Here is a 17,026-nt window from a genome sequence, read left to right as displayed (position 1 = left end):
GTCATTATCTATGCTAAATTAATGCCAATGTCTTCTGCTAAATTGAAAAGGGGTTTCATCACTCTATTCAAATCAGTCAAAACACTTCAAAGGGAGGGAAGGGAAGGGATTAAGAGAGTCAGGATAAACTATGGCCTTATCTAGAAGGCTAAGTGAAAGTTATAATTCAGTAGCTGCTATCTTAAAGAGCCCTAAAAAGAAAAATGTTGTAATGGGAGGGCAGTACTTTATTAGATCACTTCCTCAGGAAGGATAATGATGGCAGTATGATTGAAGAGCACATTTTTTTAAATTTTCTGGGCCCATTTAAAGATCTATAGCATGGGCTTGTGGAAAGAGCACAGGCCTGGGAGTCAAAAGACTGGGTTTTAATCCTGCCTCCACCATTTGCCTGCTGTGGGATCGTCATCAAGTCACTTCATTTTCCTGAGCACCAGTTTCCTCTTGAGGACTCAATACCTATTCACCCTCCTACTTCGACTGGGTGCCTAATGCGGGGCAGAGACTATACCCAACCAGATTATCCAGCTGTCAGTACAGTGTTGGCACAAAGTGCTTAAATACTACTATATAAACAGCCCTATCAAAAGTTTAAATTATTAAGCTTGTATAGTGCTGAAAAAGGGAAAAAGTTGAATTAAGGTGGTGTGCCAAGCTGAGTTTTCTGACCTTGTCTATTTTCGACATCCTTCCAATACCTTGTCAACTGCCATGCTAAGTCAGCTTACAAGGTTTCAGTTCAATCAGTCCAGCCTTTATCTAAATCCTAAGGACAATCCTTGGCAAGAACAAATATTTTGCATGGTTACCTGAGATTTTAAAGAGGAAATGGTGTCTTCCAGTTCTTGTCTCACAGATGCTGGAATCAGACCTTTGAGTTTTGATTCATATTCTTGTCGTATGCAGATCATCTGGAAAACGTAAAATAGTAAAATTATTTGTTAAAGCAAAAATATTTAAGTATCGTCACTGGAGTCCATGAAGGAGTGGTTTGGTATATTTATTTCAACCAGTAATTCTAAGGCAGGCAATGGGGATTATTTCAAAGAAACCCAAACATCAGAGATGGAAAATACAACCTATCCCAACCTCATCTAGGATAATACTTGTTTGTTTATTCTGAAATCTCTATAAGCTACTTATAGTGGGACATGACCAATGGATGGGGATGTTGGGGTGAGTAATTCAGCCCCTATCACCTCCCTTCTGTACCCCAAAAGAACTCTCATTTTGCCCTTCCCATGTTGCTATTAGTGAACATTTTAATTTTCTAATTGTCTAATTAAGGATTTCCCAATGCATAGTACAGTTCTCTGAAGAAAAACACATACTTAATGAATACCACTAGTAGTAAGAATTGAAGTCTTCATTCTTTTACACCGTTAAAGCACATGTCCCAATTCGTAAAGGCTTACGAAACTGGCAAGGGCACAATAGGGTTTGCAGCAGATGAGGTCTCTCTGATTCAGACTGCACTGTAGCACAGGTCTGCTAACCTTTTTTTCCTTTTATGGTATCTGTTAAGTGCTTACTATATGCCTGGGGTAAATACAAGACAGTCAGGTTGGATACATTCCATGTCCCATATGGGGCTCACAGTCTTATTCCCCATTTTGCAGATGAAGCAACTGAGGCACAGAGAAGTGAAGTGATGACCAAAGTCACACAGCAGACATGTGGAAGATCAGGATTAGAACCCAGGTCTTTCTGACTCTTAAGTCCAGGCTCTGTTCACTAGACCACACTGCTTCTTTACAAATTCCTGCTCCCTGGGGACTGGAGGGGAGAGAGTGTGCCTGCTAATTCTCTTGTAGTGTACTCACCCAAATGATTTGAACAGTAAGTTGAACAGAACACAGTAAGTGCTCTATTAATACCAATGACTGATTGACTGGTTCTCGTTCTCGTTCTCCTCCACATCACTGAGGAACCTCTCTCCTGACCTGCTGTGCCCCACCCTTGTGGGATAGACAGGCAGTATGGTGCCACCTCCACAAAACCATGGGAAGGCTGTGGTGGCTGTGGTTGTGACTGTGGACTCAGAATTATGAGTAGCCTGAAATTCTGCTCCTCTAGCCACAGCACCCTTCTGAGCTTTGTTTCTGTTTCCATGCTCTCTTAGTGTTTTGTTTCATCTCTCCTTAGGTATCTGACACCAGTCCTCTCTCTCCTTTTCAGTTTTTAGATTGAGAGGCCCCGGCAAAGGACAGATAGTGTGTCTAAGACTGATGGATTAATTCGCACCTATGAATTCTTTCCCAGCACTTAGTATAACGCTCTCCACACAGTAATTGCTTAATAAATATTACTACTATTATTACTGGCTTCTATTTAAAACACAAAATGACACGATCATTAATTCCCACAACTGTGCAGGCATGAACTTAAGAAAATACAAAAAGCCTGCCTTGTTCTACCCCTTACTTCCAATTGAAGATTCACACTTTTGTGTTTTTGCTGCTCTTTCCCAAGTGCTTACTCGAGTGCCTTGCTTTCAGGGGAAAAAATAAATACCATTACTTCTAATATTACCTACTCAAAACACACACAGGCATGAAAACACACACACACACACATATTTCAAGAACGGGCCAAGAATAGAAACCTTCTGTGACTTCCCCTCCTGTAAATAAACTTGGAATGGCCTTCCAGTCAATTTGAAATCTCCTAACCTGGGAGTGACAAGCTCTATCAGGAAGGGACAGACCACTAGAAGTACACTACACTACTACATTTTGTTTGCTAATAAAGCTGTATAGACCAAAAAACAATAGTGCAGGTTTAATGGACTTCGTGAATTTCTTTCACTACCTTCTGTTAATAATTACCGAAATGTTGAGTCCTAACCTGCTCCAGGGGAACTGTGCCTTGCTGAGCTAGGGGACCTTGGGAGTTGGGGGGAAGGAGGGGAAGTGGTTGTTGTTTGGCCAGAGGCTCCTCCTCCATCCCCACCTGTCCCGACGAGTAGTCCCACCTGCCACTAATGGGGCAGACCGAAACATACCTTCGCCACTGCTAAGACATTGAGGAGAGCGTGACTGAATACTGGACCAAAGATGGGCTCGAGAGAGCAGAAAGTGGAGTCTGGGAACTCTTCTCTCAAGCAGTAATGCACTCCCATAACCATCAATCACTCGTATTTATGGAGCGCTTACTATGTGCAGAGCCCTGTACTAAGCACTTGGGAGAGTACAACATAAAGTTGGTTGACATGGTCCCTGCCCAAAACCAGCTTAGAGGGGCTGGGCCCCTGAAGTATCTTGCATTACATACACACAAACACAAGAAAACACACACATTCACTCTGAGATTGTGACCTCCCCAGTGGACCACTGGCTGGGCCCCTTTGCAAAGTGAATGTCCTCAGCAAATATAATGATAATAGTGATGATGGTAAGATGACAATGCTTACAGGCCAAATAAACCTCTGATTCTCATTTTACTCTGCCACTGACTTGTTATAGGATTCTGGACAAATTAGTGTCTCACTCTACCCCCATGATGATGATGATGAACTGCTGATGATACAGTGCTCTGCATACAGTAAGTGCTCAGTAAATACAACTGAATGAATGATGATGACGATAATGATAGTTGCTAAGCACTGTACATGCTAAGCACTGTACCAAGCACTGGGGTACATAAAGGTGATCAGGTCAGACCCAATCTCTGTCCCAGAAGAGGCTTTCAATCTAAAGTGGGAGGGAAAGCATTGTCACAATTCTATGTTCCCCCAACTGTGAAAGAGGAGTGATAATATTGATTGTTTACAAAGGGGAGCTAAAACCACTAATAACAATAAAGCATTTGGAAAAATCTCCATGCTGCTAAATACTAATGATGCTGAGATGGGAATTAGCACACAAAAAGTCCACAAAAAAAGGCAAGCATGGAAATGCAACAAATGCAGAGGTGCAAACAGATGCACTAATTCTTTTAAGGCATTTATTTCTTTTCATTTCATTTTGTGTTACAGCAGTGCATGTTGCCACAGCAACTGCTACGAAAAATTCAATTCAAGAGTCATTGCAGGATGCCTGGGTATTGTGATACTCAAACACAAAGGGAAAAAGGTAAATTAAAATACACCATTACATTTTGCCAACAATTTTTAATATTCATCTTTCCTTCATCCCCAAAGCATTAATGCCAAACCTATTGCTTTCTGCTGCAAAATGTATTTGAATCTTGTATCTACCCCAGGGCTTAGTACAATGCCTGGGCCATAGTAACTGCTTAAAAAAATACTGTTATTATTATTATTATTACTACCTAGCAAAAGACCCCAGTTCACTTTGGACTCCCATACTCATTGCCCTCACCAGCTATTCCAGACATTGAACACCCTCCTCAAATCTTCTACGCCCCTGCCAACTCTTACCCTTAATGACCTGGCCACGTACTTTGTTTTAAACGAAATTGAAACCACTGGACGTGATTGCTCTAAAATCTCCCTTGCTCCTCTCCAGTCCCTGATCCTCCTCAACCTCTCAGCTGCCTCTGACACTGTCAACCACCTGTTTCTCCTGGAAACATCATCCAACCTCAGCTTCACTGACACTGTCCTCGTCTGGTTCTCCTATCTCTCAGGCTGCTCACTCTCAGTCTCTTTTGTGGGCTCCTCTTCTGCCTCCCATCCCCTAACTGTGGGGGTCCCCTCAAGGTTCAGTTCTGGGTCCCCTTCTGTGCTCCATCTACACCCACTCCCTTGGAAAACTCATTTGCTCCCATGGCTTTAACTACCACCTCCATGTGGATGATTCCCAAATCCACATCTGCAGCCTTGATCTCTCTCCCTCTTTGCAGTCTCACATTTTCTCCTGCCTTCAAGGCATCTCCACTTGGATGTCCTGCCTACACCTCATATTGAACATGCCCAAAACAGAACTCCTTATCTTTCCACCCAAACCCTGTCCTCCTCATGATTTTTCCATCACTGCAGACAGCACAACCATCCTTCGTGTCTCACAGGCCCGTAACCTTGGTACTACCCTTGACTCATTTGTCTCATTTAGCCCACATATTCAATCTATCACTAAAGTCTGTTGGTTGAATCTTCACAACATCACTAAGATCTGCCCCTTCTTCTCAAATCAAACTGCTACCACATTAATCAAAGCACTTATCCCTATCTTGCCTTGTCTATTGTATAAAAAAAAAAAGATGGCATTTGTTAAGCACATACTATGTGCCAAGCACTGTTCTAAGCGGTGGGGGGATACAAAGTAATCAGGTTACCCCACGTGGGGCTCACATCCTTAATACCCATTTTATAGATGAGGTAACTGAGACACAGAGAAGTTAAGTGACTTGCCTAAAGAGGTCCCATCACCTCTGACTCCCAAATCCGGGCTTTTTCCACTGAGCCTCACTGCTTCTTATTGGCCTCCTTGCTGACCTCCCAGACTCCTGTCTCTTCCCACTCACGCCTATACTTCACCTCGCTGCCTGGATGATTTTTCTATAAAAATGTTCAATCCATTTTTCCCCATTCCTCAGGAACGTCCAGTGGTTGCCCATCTACCTCCGCATCAAACAGAAACGCCTTATTATCATCTTTAAGGCAGTCAATCACCTTGCCCCCTCCTACCACAACACAGGGTGCACACTTCACTCCTCTAATGCAAAACTACTCCTTGTACCTCAATCCTGTCTATCTCACTAGAGGTTTGAGGGTAAGCTCCTTGTGGTCAGTTAATGTTTCAAGTTCTTCCTCCCATGCCCTGCCTTACAGGACAAGCTTACAGTCTGGTGGGGGTGGCGGGGGGGAGACAGACATTAATATAAAAAATGAAATTCAGCACTTATGTTGATATCTGTAATTTATTTGTATTGCATCTGTCTCCCCCGACTAGACTGTAAGATCGTTGTGGGCAGGTAACGTGTCTGTTTATTGTTGTACTGTACTCTTCCAAGCACTTAGTACAGTGCTTTGCACATAGCAAGTGCTCAATAAATAAGACTGAATGAATGAATGAATGAATGAAGTGCCGTGGGGCTGGGTAGGGGAAGAACCAAAGGAGCAAGTCAGGGTGATGCAGAAGGGAGTGAGAGAAGAGGAAAGGGGAGGCTTAGTCAAGAAAGGCCTCTTGGAGGAGATATGCCTTCAATAAAGCTTTGAAGCGGGGGAGAGTCTGTCATATTTGAGGAGGGAGGGCGTTCCAGGCCAGAGATAGGACTTGGGCAAGGGGTCAGCAGTGAAATAGGCAAGATTGAGGCACAGTGATAAGGTTAGCATTAGAGGAGCGAAGTGTGCAGGCTGCGTTGTACAAGGAGAGTAACAAGGTGAGGTAGGAGGGGGCTAGGTCATCACCCTAGTGCTTTAAAGCCAGGGGTGAGGAGTTTTTATTTGATGCGGAGGTAACCACTGGAGTTTTTTGAGGAGTGGGGTGACATGTCCTGAACATTTTTGCCAATAAATGATCTGGGCAACAGAGTGAAGTATTGGATTGGAGTGGGGAGAGACAGGAGGCTGGGAGGTCAGCAAGGAGGCTGATGCAGTAATCCAGGTGGGATAATAATAATAATAATAATGTTGGTATTTGTTAAGCGCTTACTATGTGCCGAGCACTGTTCTAAGCGCTGGGGTAGACATAGGGGAATCAGGTTGTCAGGGGATAGGAGAGTGACTGCATTAACGTGGTAGTAGTTTGGATAGAGAGGAAAGGTCAGATTTCAGTGATGTCGTGGAGGATGGACGGACAGGATTTAGTGATGGATTGAATCTTTGGGTTAAATGAGAGAGAGAGAGAGAGAGGAGTCAAAGATAACGCCAAGGTTAAGGGCTTGTGAGACAGGAAGGATACAACTCCTGCTGCCCTGTCCCATACAATGTGAGCTCCTTGTGGGCCGGATACTGTGTCTAATATGATTACCCCCTAGCTCAGCACATAGTAAGCCTCTAAATACCACAATTAGTATTATTTTTACAGGAATCCATCTTTATTTGACTTATTCTAAACACCCACCCCAAGATGCAGGGATCACTGCATCTTTCAAAATAGAAAACTTTTGTGGTGCCCAGCAACAAATCAAGTATCTGGATTCAGGATGGGACAAGCTTGTAGGTATGTAGCTCGTTAATTGTTTAAAGAGGAATTTCCCAGGTACAAATGCACATTACGACCCTTCACTCTGATCTCTCTCAAATAACCGATTTAGTCAGGGCATTTGGATAACATTTTGGGGGGTATTTTTCATAGAAGACAAGTTAGGACGACTAGCGCTCTTCAGATGCTTAAACTCTTGACAATTACAAATAAATTAAAGCTCTCACTTAAAGTACCAATTATCTTCTTTTGCTTGAAAAAGCATGTCTTGCCAGATACGGTATCCTACACAATATGCAAAAAATAGAAATAGAAGGGCAGTGATTGTCCCACTGATACAAGACTTAAATAGACAGCTCCAATTAACGCTAATGGGAATTTTGCAAATACCCGCTAACCATCAATTGGAAAACAGACCCTAAATCCACATTCAAGAAATTTAAAAACACCTTTGGAAAAAATTACCAGCACCATCTAAGAGTTGTTCCTATAGATGAATAAATGGAAGATTCATCTTTCATTTTTTTTTTAAAGGGAGAACTTTAAGTTATATAACTAAATCTGAGGCGCAATAGTCAAGACCTGGATTTCCAAAGTCATAGAGCTATTTTTTTTTCTATCAGGCCCTTCAAATAGGAATTTGATTTGCCAAGAAAAATATCCGCTGTGCTAATGACTCACATAGGTCAGAGTCCTCATGAAGCAGCATATGAACATAACAAATGCTTGTTCTCTTCCATGTGTCAAACCTCTCTTAGGTGAGATAGAAGGAACAGACACTTCTAAAAGAGCTGAATGTTTTCCTTTTGGTCTCTTAGGAAAAACAGGCAAGTATATTTGACCAATCAGATAAGTCGGCAGCAGTATCTACCGGTTTGCCTTCACCAACTTAATTATACAAGAAAGCAGTTGGGGCAAGAAGCACGCCCCCAGTACAGTTTTAGTGCATTTTCAAAGAGATAAGGATAGCATGCTAGACCAGGGCCGTGAAAACCTTTCATAAGGAAACGTTTTGGGGAAGCTTTGCCCCAGTCTAACTCGGCAATAGTCCACCTCCCAAAATCTTCCTTTTTAACTAGCTCGATTCTCGGCCCAGAGGAGTGGGGAGAATAGGCGGAGATTGTTGGTATACGTTGACTTGAAATTGGGGCTGGGGGAGGAATCCATCTTTTCCTCACCCTGAACCTACTGTGCTCTGGGAGCAGTGAAGAGAACCCAGCGATGTGGAATCAGGCACAGGCACCTGAGTCCTCCCTCATTCTGACGCCTTGACGCCTTGGGGGTGAGCAGGAGCCACACAGCAAGGGCAGCCTCCAGGAGCTGGCTGGGTGGCAGCAAGACCGTGCTGCTTCTAGCAGAGATCAGCTTGGCCTAGTGGCTACGGCAAGGGGCTGGGAGTCAGAAGAACCTGGCTTCTAAACACGGCTCCACCACATCTGCTGTGTGACCATAGGCAAGCCACTTCCCTTCTCTATACCCCGGTTCCCTCATCTATAAAATGGGGATTAAGACTGTGAGCCCTATGTAGGAAAGGGACTGTGTCCAACCTGATTATCTTGTACTTACCTCAGTGTTTAGTACAGTGCCTGGCACATAGTAAGAGATTAACAAATACCATTTAAAAAAAAAGATTAGGGGTGGGGCAGGGGGCGGGAGCAGGAAGGTATGTTGGTTTTCTACGATTCCTGAGGACCCATGGGCAAGAAGAGAGGGCTTGTTAAATTGAATAATAGAAACATCAGTAATAATTGATCATTATAATTGGCATATCTGTTCAGCCCTTACAATGCGTTGGACACCGCACTGAATGCCAGGGTTGATACAAGATAAATCAGGTGGAACACAGTCCCTGTTCCACACAAGGCTCACAGCCTAAGTAGGAAGGATAACAGGTATTGAATCCTCATTTTTACAGATGAGGAAACCGAAGCATGGAGACGTTAAGTAACTTGTCCGAGGTTGCACAGCATGCAAGTGGAGGAACTGGAATTCACGTCCTCTGACTCCAAAGCCAGTGCTCTTTTCACTATGTTACTTTATGAATCTGATCTTCTGGGAGAGTCTAAGGACATTCTTAATAAATACCTTTACCAACATGCTTTTAGCACTTCAAATCAAAAAGGTCAGAACAGGATTTGGGAAGATTTTTTTCTTTCACTGGAAGGCAATTCTCTAATACAAAAAAATACATGGAAAAATACATTGAAATCCCTGCAGCACTTATGCACACATCTTATGTACCCTTTTACTTCCTCTTCTCTATAATGTACTTTTAATGTCTATCTCCCCAACTCAACTGTAAACTCCTTGAGGGTAGGAATTATGTCTACTAATTCTCTTCTACTCTACCAAGCACTTAGTGTAGGGCTTTTCACAAATTAGCTGCTCAATAAAAACTACCGATAAAGAAATGTTCTTATCTCTCTGCTGTCTCAAATCATGACTTGGAGGAAAAATGGAAGCCAGACTGTTTAATTACTAGCTCCTGTTAATGACGTGGTCAATGGGTCACTTTTAAAAATGGAAAACAACCCTCTGTAACCCTGCTTAATTTTATCATTAAGAGATACTGCTAAGTACTGTAATTACTGGGTGCCCACAGTACCCATTAGATGCTGTCCAGAAGATATTCATTATTCAGGCCCTTGTGCTCAAGGAGCACACAGTCTTGCAAAAACAACCATACAGAAATCCATCACTTTCAAGTGCATCTGCTAATAGTTGAACAACAGCGGAATGAAAATCGGATCCCAGCTGCTTCCTGTCACATTATGATAAATAACACGCTGGTATTGTTGGCTAAAGTTGCTCTCCAGGTTTATTGACCCAGGAGATTAAAATAGATCCTGGCGAAAGTCTAAATTATCCATCACATCTGAAAAACAAATTCTAATGGGGATCTTTTGTTGGGAAGCACTATTTTGAAGAGGTTCAAATTTTTGTTTTAGTGTCAACCACAAGAAGCTATCATCAAAGTGTGTTTGAGGTCCTTTGGTGTTGCTTGACCACCTTGGGTTTGGAACTCAGAACCCAAAACAATGCCATCTCCTCTCCTCCTTGCAGAAGATTAATAATGATAATAATAATTTTGATAATAATAATCATAATACTTGTTAGGTACTTTGTATGTGCCAAGTACTGTTCAAAGATAATCAGGATGGACACAGTCCCTGTCTCACATGGGACTCCCAGCCTAAGTAGGAGGGAGTAGGATTTAATATCCATTTTACAGATGAGGAAAACAGAGGTGCAGAGAAGTTAAATGATTTGCCCAAGGTCACAGAGCAGACCAGTGGTGGGGCTGGGATTAAAACCCAGGTCCTCTGACTCCCAGGACCATCCTCTTGCCAGTTGGCCACACTGCTTAAATTGCAATTCTTCAGCCCTCAGGGGGCTTTTGTTCTGCTGCAAAATGAAGCTCTGTTTCAATTTCAGCGGGGCTAGCTTCTTCTCAGCCCTGCAAACATCTTTTTTTCCCATTCGTTTGGCTGAGATGATTGAATCCAGCCACCTCCAAGAAGAGTTTTGAAGGTTTAAAGTATTGAGCTACCATACTGCTTTTGTTTACTCAAATTGGTGCACCGCATCTTGGTTTTGAAATTTGACCATCATTCACCTACCCTGTACTTGGAAGCAATTAACAGGCAAATTAAACAGAATTGGAAAGAGTCATCCTACTACATGTCTAGATAAAAGATCCCGGACAAAATCAAACGATGCAGTGTGAATTAGGGAATTTGGGAATTTGAATTCCAACCCCAAATGTGTCTTCTAGTCACATCCAATGACGATCATGAACTATTCAAGTGGTCTAAACCACTGTGGGTCTTTTCTCATTTGGCAACTAGAAGCCCTGGTGGGGAAGGAAATTACTTCCTTGTTCTGGGACATCTCCCTTTCAAATACCAGGAGTCAGAAAAGCCCTAATCTTATGCTTGGGGTCATTTATGGGGTCTCCAGAAGGAAGATTTAAATTTTGCCCCTCCCAGCCTGGGCCAGCTTTCACCCTCTGAATTCCACTGCTCTGTTCCACTCCAGTAAGCTGGGAGCTAGTGAATCCTCCTGCTAGCAGATTTTTTTAATGGAAATTTTTCAAATCAATCAATCCCAACTTTCAGGATTCCTTTCCCTTAGCCAGAAAGGTCTAGTCAGAGGGTGGGTGAAGACTCTGTTTGGTTACCACTTCAGCCAAAATTATTTGTTTCCTTAGCCTTAACTGTCTCACCAGTGGGTATGGAACATAAACACACACTAATAACTATATAGTCGGGCATAGCTACCCTTGACCTCTATCCCTGACATCACTCCCGGAGTTTCAGTTTTCCCGCTAAATGAATAACAGGTCTTTTTTTTTTTTCCAATGGTATTTGTTACATGCTTAAGTGCCAGGCACTGAATTAAACATTGGGGTAGATACAAGAAAATGAGGTTGGACAGAATCCATGTTCCCACACAGGGCTCACAGTCTTAATCCCCATTTTATAGATGAGTTAAGTGAGGCACAGAGAAGTAAAGTGACTTGCCCAAGGTCACACACAGCCGACAAGTGTCTGAGACAGGATTAGGACCCAGGTCCTTCTGATTCCCAGGGCTGTGTTCTATCCACTAGGCTATGCTGCTTCTCTTTGCCTCATCCAGAACTCATTACTCCTATGACACTGACACAATCTCACTTGGGTTCACTTTAGATATGGGTTTCATGAGATTCTACCTGAAAACCTTCAGTGCGCATGATTGAAACAGGTTAGGAAAACATGAGTTTTGAACCAGTTCTTCCAGTGGTATTTATTAAGTCCTTACCATGTGCCAGGCACTGTGCTAAACGCTTGGGCCGATTTGAGATAATTGGATCAGGCACAGTCCCTGTCCCACCTGGACTTCACAGTCTAAGAGAGGGAAAACACCTTATCCCCATTTTACAGATGAGGGAACTGAGACCCAGAGAGCTTAAGTGACTTGTCCAAGGTCACCCAGCAGCCCAGTGGTAGAGCTGGGATAAGAATCTATGTGGCCTGACTCTCTGACCCATGCTCTTTCCACTAGGCCATACTGCCTCCTGGAGACCCTGGAAGTTCCTTCTCCCAAAAATTATAAGCTAACCTCCTTCCTTGAGGAATGAAAGAGTTTGATCTTCCATTTGCTAGAATGTAATGTCGATATGCAGGGGCTAATCAATTAATTACATTTATCGAGTGCTTACTGTGTGTGCAGAGCACTGTGCTAAGCACTCGGGAGAGTACGATATAATAGAGCTGATAGACATGTACACTGACCATTAGGAGCGTACAGTCTAGGGGGAAGACAGAAATGAAAATAAATTAATAGAGGATATGTACGTAAGTGCTAAGGGGCAAGGATAAGTAGCTTAAGTTCACAGTTCTTAGGCATGGGTAGTTCTCTTGGTTCAGTTTCCGACAGATGATTAAAGAACAATCGCCCTTCCATCTTCACATCTTGTAGGTGAGCCAACGATCTTTTCAACCTCGTGAGGCATATTAAGGTGAAATATCTGTTTTTGTACTTTTTTCCTAGTCCAGATTGCATATGAATAAGACACAGTGAGTAATTCTTTTTCTTTTTTGGATTCTTCTGCATATTATTTAAACAAAGGCATCTGGTCTCAGGGAAACTTAATGCTGTCTATGAAGAATTTCTGAAAAATAGTTTACATCTGTTTTTGTGTTGCCCATCTCTGAAAGTACACACATGCCGAACAGGGAAAATGTGAAGGACTGTTCAGGACTGCATGTTCTTGCTCTACTTGGTGAGGGCCATACGGTACAATACAGTGCTTCATCGTTAACCTCCGCAGGTCTCAGCACGCCCTTTCCAAAATGCGGGACTGACGCCACCTCTGTACACCTTGGCAGTACCTGACCTTTCCTATGATCTCCGGGGAGAAGGGAATGGCAGCAATGCCAAGCTAGAAGATATTCATTTAATCTGTCGGGACAGATCTTCGAGACAGAAGTCCTTAGCCTAGGACCCTGGAACTAACATCTCTCCACTGTTAATGGGGATGCAGGGTCCCACATGGTGGTCATTTCTGAGGTAATGTTTGCTGGGAAGTTGACTTGAAAATGACGGGGATCCAGCCCAGTCATCCAGGGGAAACGCAGGGATGCTGTCTCCCTCTCCTTTCACTTTATACTGGGGATCTGAAATTTCAGGCATTACTAATTTGGATGAGAAACATAAATGGAAAAATATGCCTCGGAGACTGGAACAAAGCATTGGCATAATATTTCAGAAAAAAAAAGAACTCAGATTTGGCTCAATGAAATGATAGCTGGGAGTACAGCTGATCCCATTTATAAGTTTGACCCCATTTATAAGTTCCTGAAAGATCTGGAAGTGCTAACCTACTCCCCGAGTTCATTACTGCAAAAGTTGGTGGCAAATCTATTTTTGGAAAACTATTCAGTCCACGTCTCCCCAGTTACTCCCAGTGGTTGCCCATCCAACTCTACACCAAGCAGAAACTCCTTACTATTGACAATAAAGCATTCATTCTGCTCACCTGCTCCTTCCTTCCTTACCTCTGAGATCTCTTACTACAACCCAATACGCACACTTGGCCCCTGTAAGGCCGACTTGCTCACCATAACTCGATCTCGTCTACCTTGCTGCCAACCCCTTGTCTGTATCCTTCCTCCGGCCTGGAACTCCCTCCCCATCCATACACCACTCTCCCCACCTTCAAAGTCTAATTAAAATCACAACTACTCCAAGACAACTTCACTAATTAAGCCCTCTTTTCCACTACTCCCTCTCCCTTATGTGTTGCCTATGGACTTCAAAAGTCCTTCAAACACTTCATATTCACCCCACCCTCAACTCCATAGCACTTATGTATTCACCTGTAATTTATTTATTTACATTAATACCTGTGTCCCCCTCTAGACTGTAAGGTCCTTGGGCAGGGAATGTGCCTAGCATCTCTGTTGAACTGTACTCTCCTAAGTGCTAAGTATGGTGCTCTGGATATAGGAAGCACTCAAAAAATACCAGTGATTAATTTCTTTGTTTGGAGCCAGTAAGCCAATATCTAGTCCAAAGCATCTTTTGCCTTCCTTGCAGTTTGACTAATCTCCACGGTCCTCTAGTTACGCTGAGCTGTTCAATGCACAAGCTAAGCTTTCTGCTCTAAATCAGCTGCTTTCAACCCACATCCAAGAGACCAGATTGCTTTAGTGACTCGTACTTCAAGATTTTTCTTTTCTCAACCCAGATCCCCCACCTGGAAAATCCTCTGTTTGTAGTTAAGTACCAAGGGTCCATATAATTCATAACCACAAAGGTAGGGAAGACAGGCAAAACTCGAAAAACAATGTGTTGCATATGACTTTTGGGGAACAGCAGTTTTAGGATTACATGAGCTGGAGAGGAATGAAAAGCTTCCTGCACAACAACACAAGCGAGCAGGCGTTTTCAGAAAAGTCAGACTATTTTCTACCATGGTGGGTTCTCTGAATTTCTGCCAGAGATTTCTGATGATATCCTATTTCCTCCCCTTGGCATCCCTTACTCAATGGAATCTGTCAGACATTTCAGAATTTGGCCAATACTGAGAGGGGAGACTATTGTGGGTAGCCTATCACTGGTGGGGTGCTCTCTTTTATTAGTATAATAGTAATAATGCTATTATTATTATTGTATCTGTTAAGCACTTACCATCTATCAATCACTGTTTTAAGGGCTGGGGTAGATACAAGTTAATCAGGCCAGACACAGTCCCTGTTCCACTTGGAGCTCACAGGCTAAATAGGAAGGAATCAAGTATTTAACCCCCATTGTACAGTTGAGGAAATAGAAGCACAGAGATGAGACTTGCCAAGGTTACTCTGCAAGTAACTGGAAGAAGCAGGATTAGAACTCAGGCCCTCTGACTCCCAGGCCTGTGCTCTTTCCACTAGGCCAAGCTGCTTCTGCAGCGTGGCTCAGTGGAAAGAGCCTGGGCTTGGGAGTCAGAGGTCATGAGTTCGAATCCCGACTCTGCCACTTGTCAGCTGTGTGACCGTGGGCAAGTCACTTAACTTCTCTGTGCCTCAGTTACCTCATCTGTAAAATGGGGATTAACTGTGAGCCTCACGTGGGACAACCTGATGACCCTGTATCTCCCCCAGCGCTTAGAACAGTGCTCTGCACATAGTAAGCGCTTAACAAATACCAACATTATTATTCTCTCTTTTCCAACGAAACAGACTGGGGCTTGCCCTGTATTTCTAATTACATCTGGGTCACCATGTTGATTAAATCCAAAGTCTCAAGGCCTGGCACTGCTCAGCAAGTACTAAATCTTCTATCTGTGCTAATGTTGGCGCTCCAACCGTGGCCTATAACTCCCTCTTCGGCAGCTCTGGATTCCAGGTGGAGGGAGCACTTGGGAGCTGGCTCCATCGCTACTCTGATATTCAGGGGATAAGGCCCACCTCCTGGCACATGGAGGCCGGCCCAAATGAGTTCCCACCCTCCTTCCTTCATTCATTCAATCGTATTTATTGAGCGCTTACTATGTGCAGAGCCCTGTACTAAGCGCTTGGAATGTACAATGTGGCAACAGAGACAATCCCTGCCCAACAACGGGCTCACAGTCTAAACGGGGGAGACAGACAACAAAACAGAACAAAACAAAGCAAGTAGTCTGGAGCAAATATCATCAAGATAAACAGAATCATAGATATATGCACATCATTAACAAAATAAATAGAGTAATAAATAATATATACAAATATGCACAGTGCAGTGGGGAGGGGAAGGGGGAAGGTCAGGGACTGTGTCTAATAAGCTCATTATAGACAGGAGATGTGTCTGCTAATTTTATATTGTACTGTACTCTCCCAAGCGCTTAGTACAGTGCTCTGCACATAGTAAGTGCTCAATAAATACCCCTGATTGATTGATTGAGCTGTGTATTCTTTCCCAACACTTAATACAATGCTCTGAGCTCAATAAGCACTTAATATATACTATTACTACACCCAAAAAGCTTCTATATGAACTCTAGAGCAATGGGCAAATCTGCAAACTAACTGAATTGCGTTGTGTGATTTCCAGGTTACAGATGAAAAAACTGAGCAAGCCCCAGAGAGATCAAGTCATTTACTCAATAAGACTAAAGTATTGCTATTACTACTATTCCTAAGTGCTTGTGGGGTTTACCAAGGGCTGGGGTAATTACAAAAAAATTAATTAAGATGCTATTTCTGGCCCATAAGAAGCTCAAAATCTGCGCTGAGGAGGGCAATCCCACAGATCAATGAGTATATATTCTGATCAAAAATAGAAGCAAATGAAAACTTAACTTCTAAATATACTGAGTATAAAAACATGTCAACCTACAAATTATATAATATAAAGTATCATAAATATAAGTTAATATTTAAAGGATATTTATTATCCCATATAAAGAAAAACATATAAATTAAATAACTCTGGAGGAAGTAGTTATTCTCACCACTACAGAAAAACCATTCTCATAATAATAATAATAATGTTGGTATTTGTTAAGCGCTTACTATGTGCCAAGCACTGTTCTAAGCGCTGGGGTAGACATAGGGGAATCAGGTTGTCCCACGTGAGGCTCACAGTCTTAATCCCCATTTTACAGATGAGGGAACTGAGGCACAGAGAAGTTAAGTGACTTGCCCACAGTCACACAGCCGACAAGTGGCAGAGCTAGGATTCGAACTCATGAGCCCTGACTCCAAAGCCCGTGCTCTTTCCACTGAGCCACGCTGCTTCTCAGGGATGGTTATTTGGTGCCTGTCCCCCAATAGATGGTAAACCCTCGCAGGTCAGGGATGGTCACTACTAACTACTGTGGATTTCAGACAAGGGAGTCTATGACGCATACGGTTTTCTCGATAGGATTAAAACAGAGTTGTAGGAGGAGAGTGAAACTTTCCATCTTCTATCCATTATCAGAGCCTTTTAAGGGGAGATTCTCTCCTACTGTTCCGGCATATTTTCCAACA

The 17,026-nt window shown here is 42.9% G+C and overlaps 1 protein-coding gene across 9 annotated transcripts in view; it reads right to left on the bottom strand.

Moving 5' to 3' along the window:
• The window catches only part of CEP112 (centrosomal protein 112), a 286,688-nt gene that overhangs the window by 4,152 nt on the left and 265,510 nt on the right, over window positions 1-17,026 (bottom strand). For all 9 annotated transcript variants that reach the window (XM_029080112.1, XM_029080120.1, XM_029080119.1 and 6 more), the window contains one exon: window positions 810-911. In XM_029080112.1, the coding sequence (XP_028935945.1) occupies window positions 810-911 (102 nt within the window). The remainder of the gene's footprint in view (window positions 1-809; window positions 912-17,026) is intronic.

Source organism: Ornithorhynchus anatinus, chromosome 15 (genome assembly GCF_004115215.2).
Source record: "Ornithorhynchus anatinus isolate Pmale09 chromosome 15, mOrnAna1.pri.v4, whole genome shotgun sequence".
Lineage (NCBI taxonomy): Eukaryota > Metazoa > Chordata > Mammalia > Monotremata > Ornithorhynchidae > Ornithorhynchus > Ornithorhynchus anatinus.
This window is presented reverse-complemented; position numbering and strand designations above follow the sequence as displayed.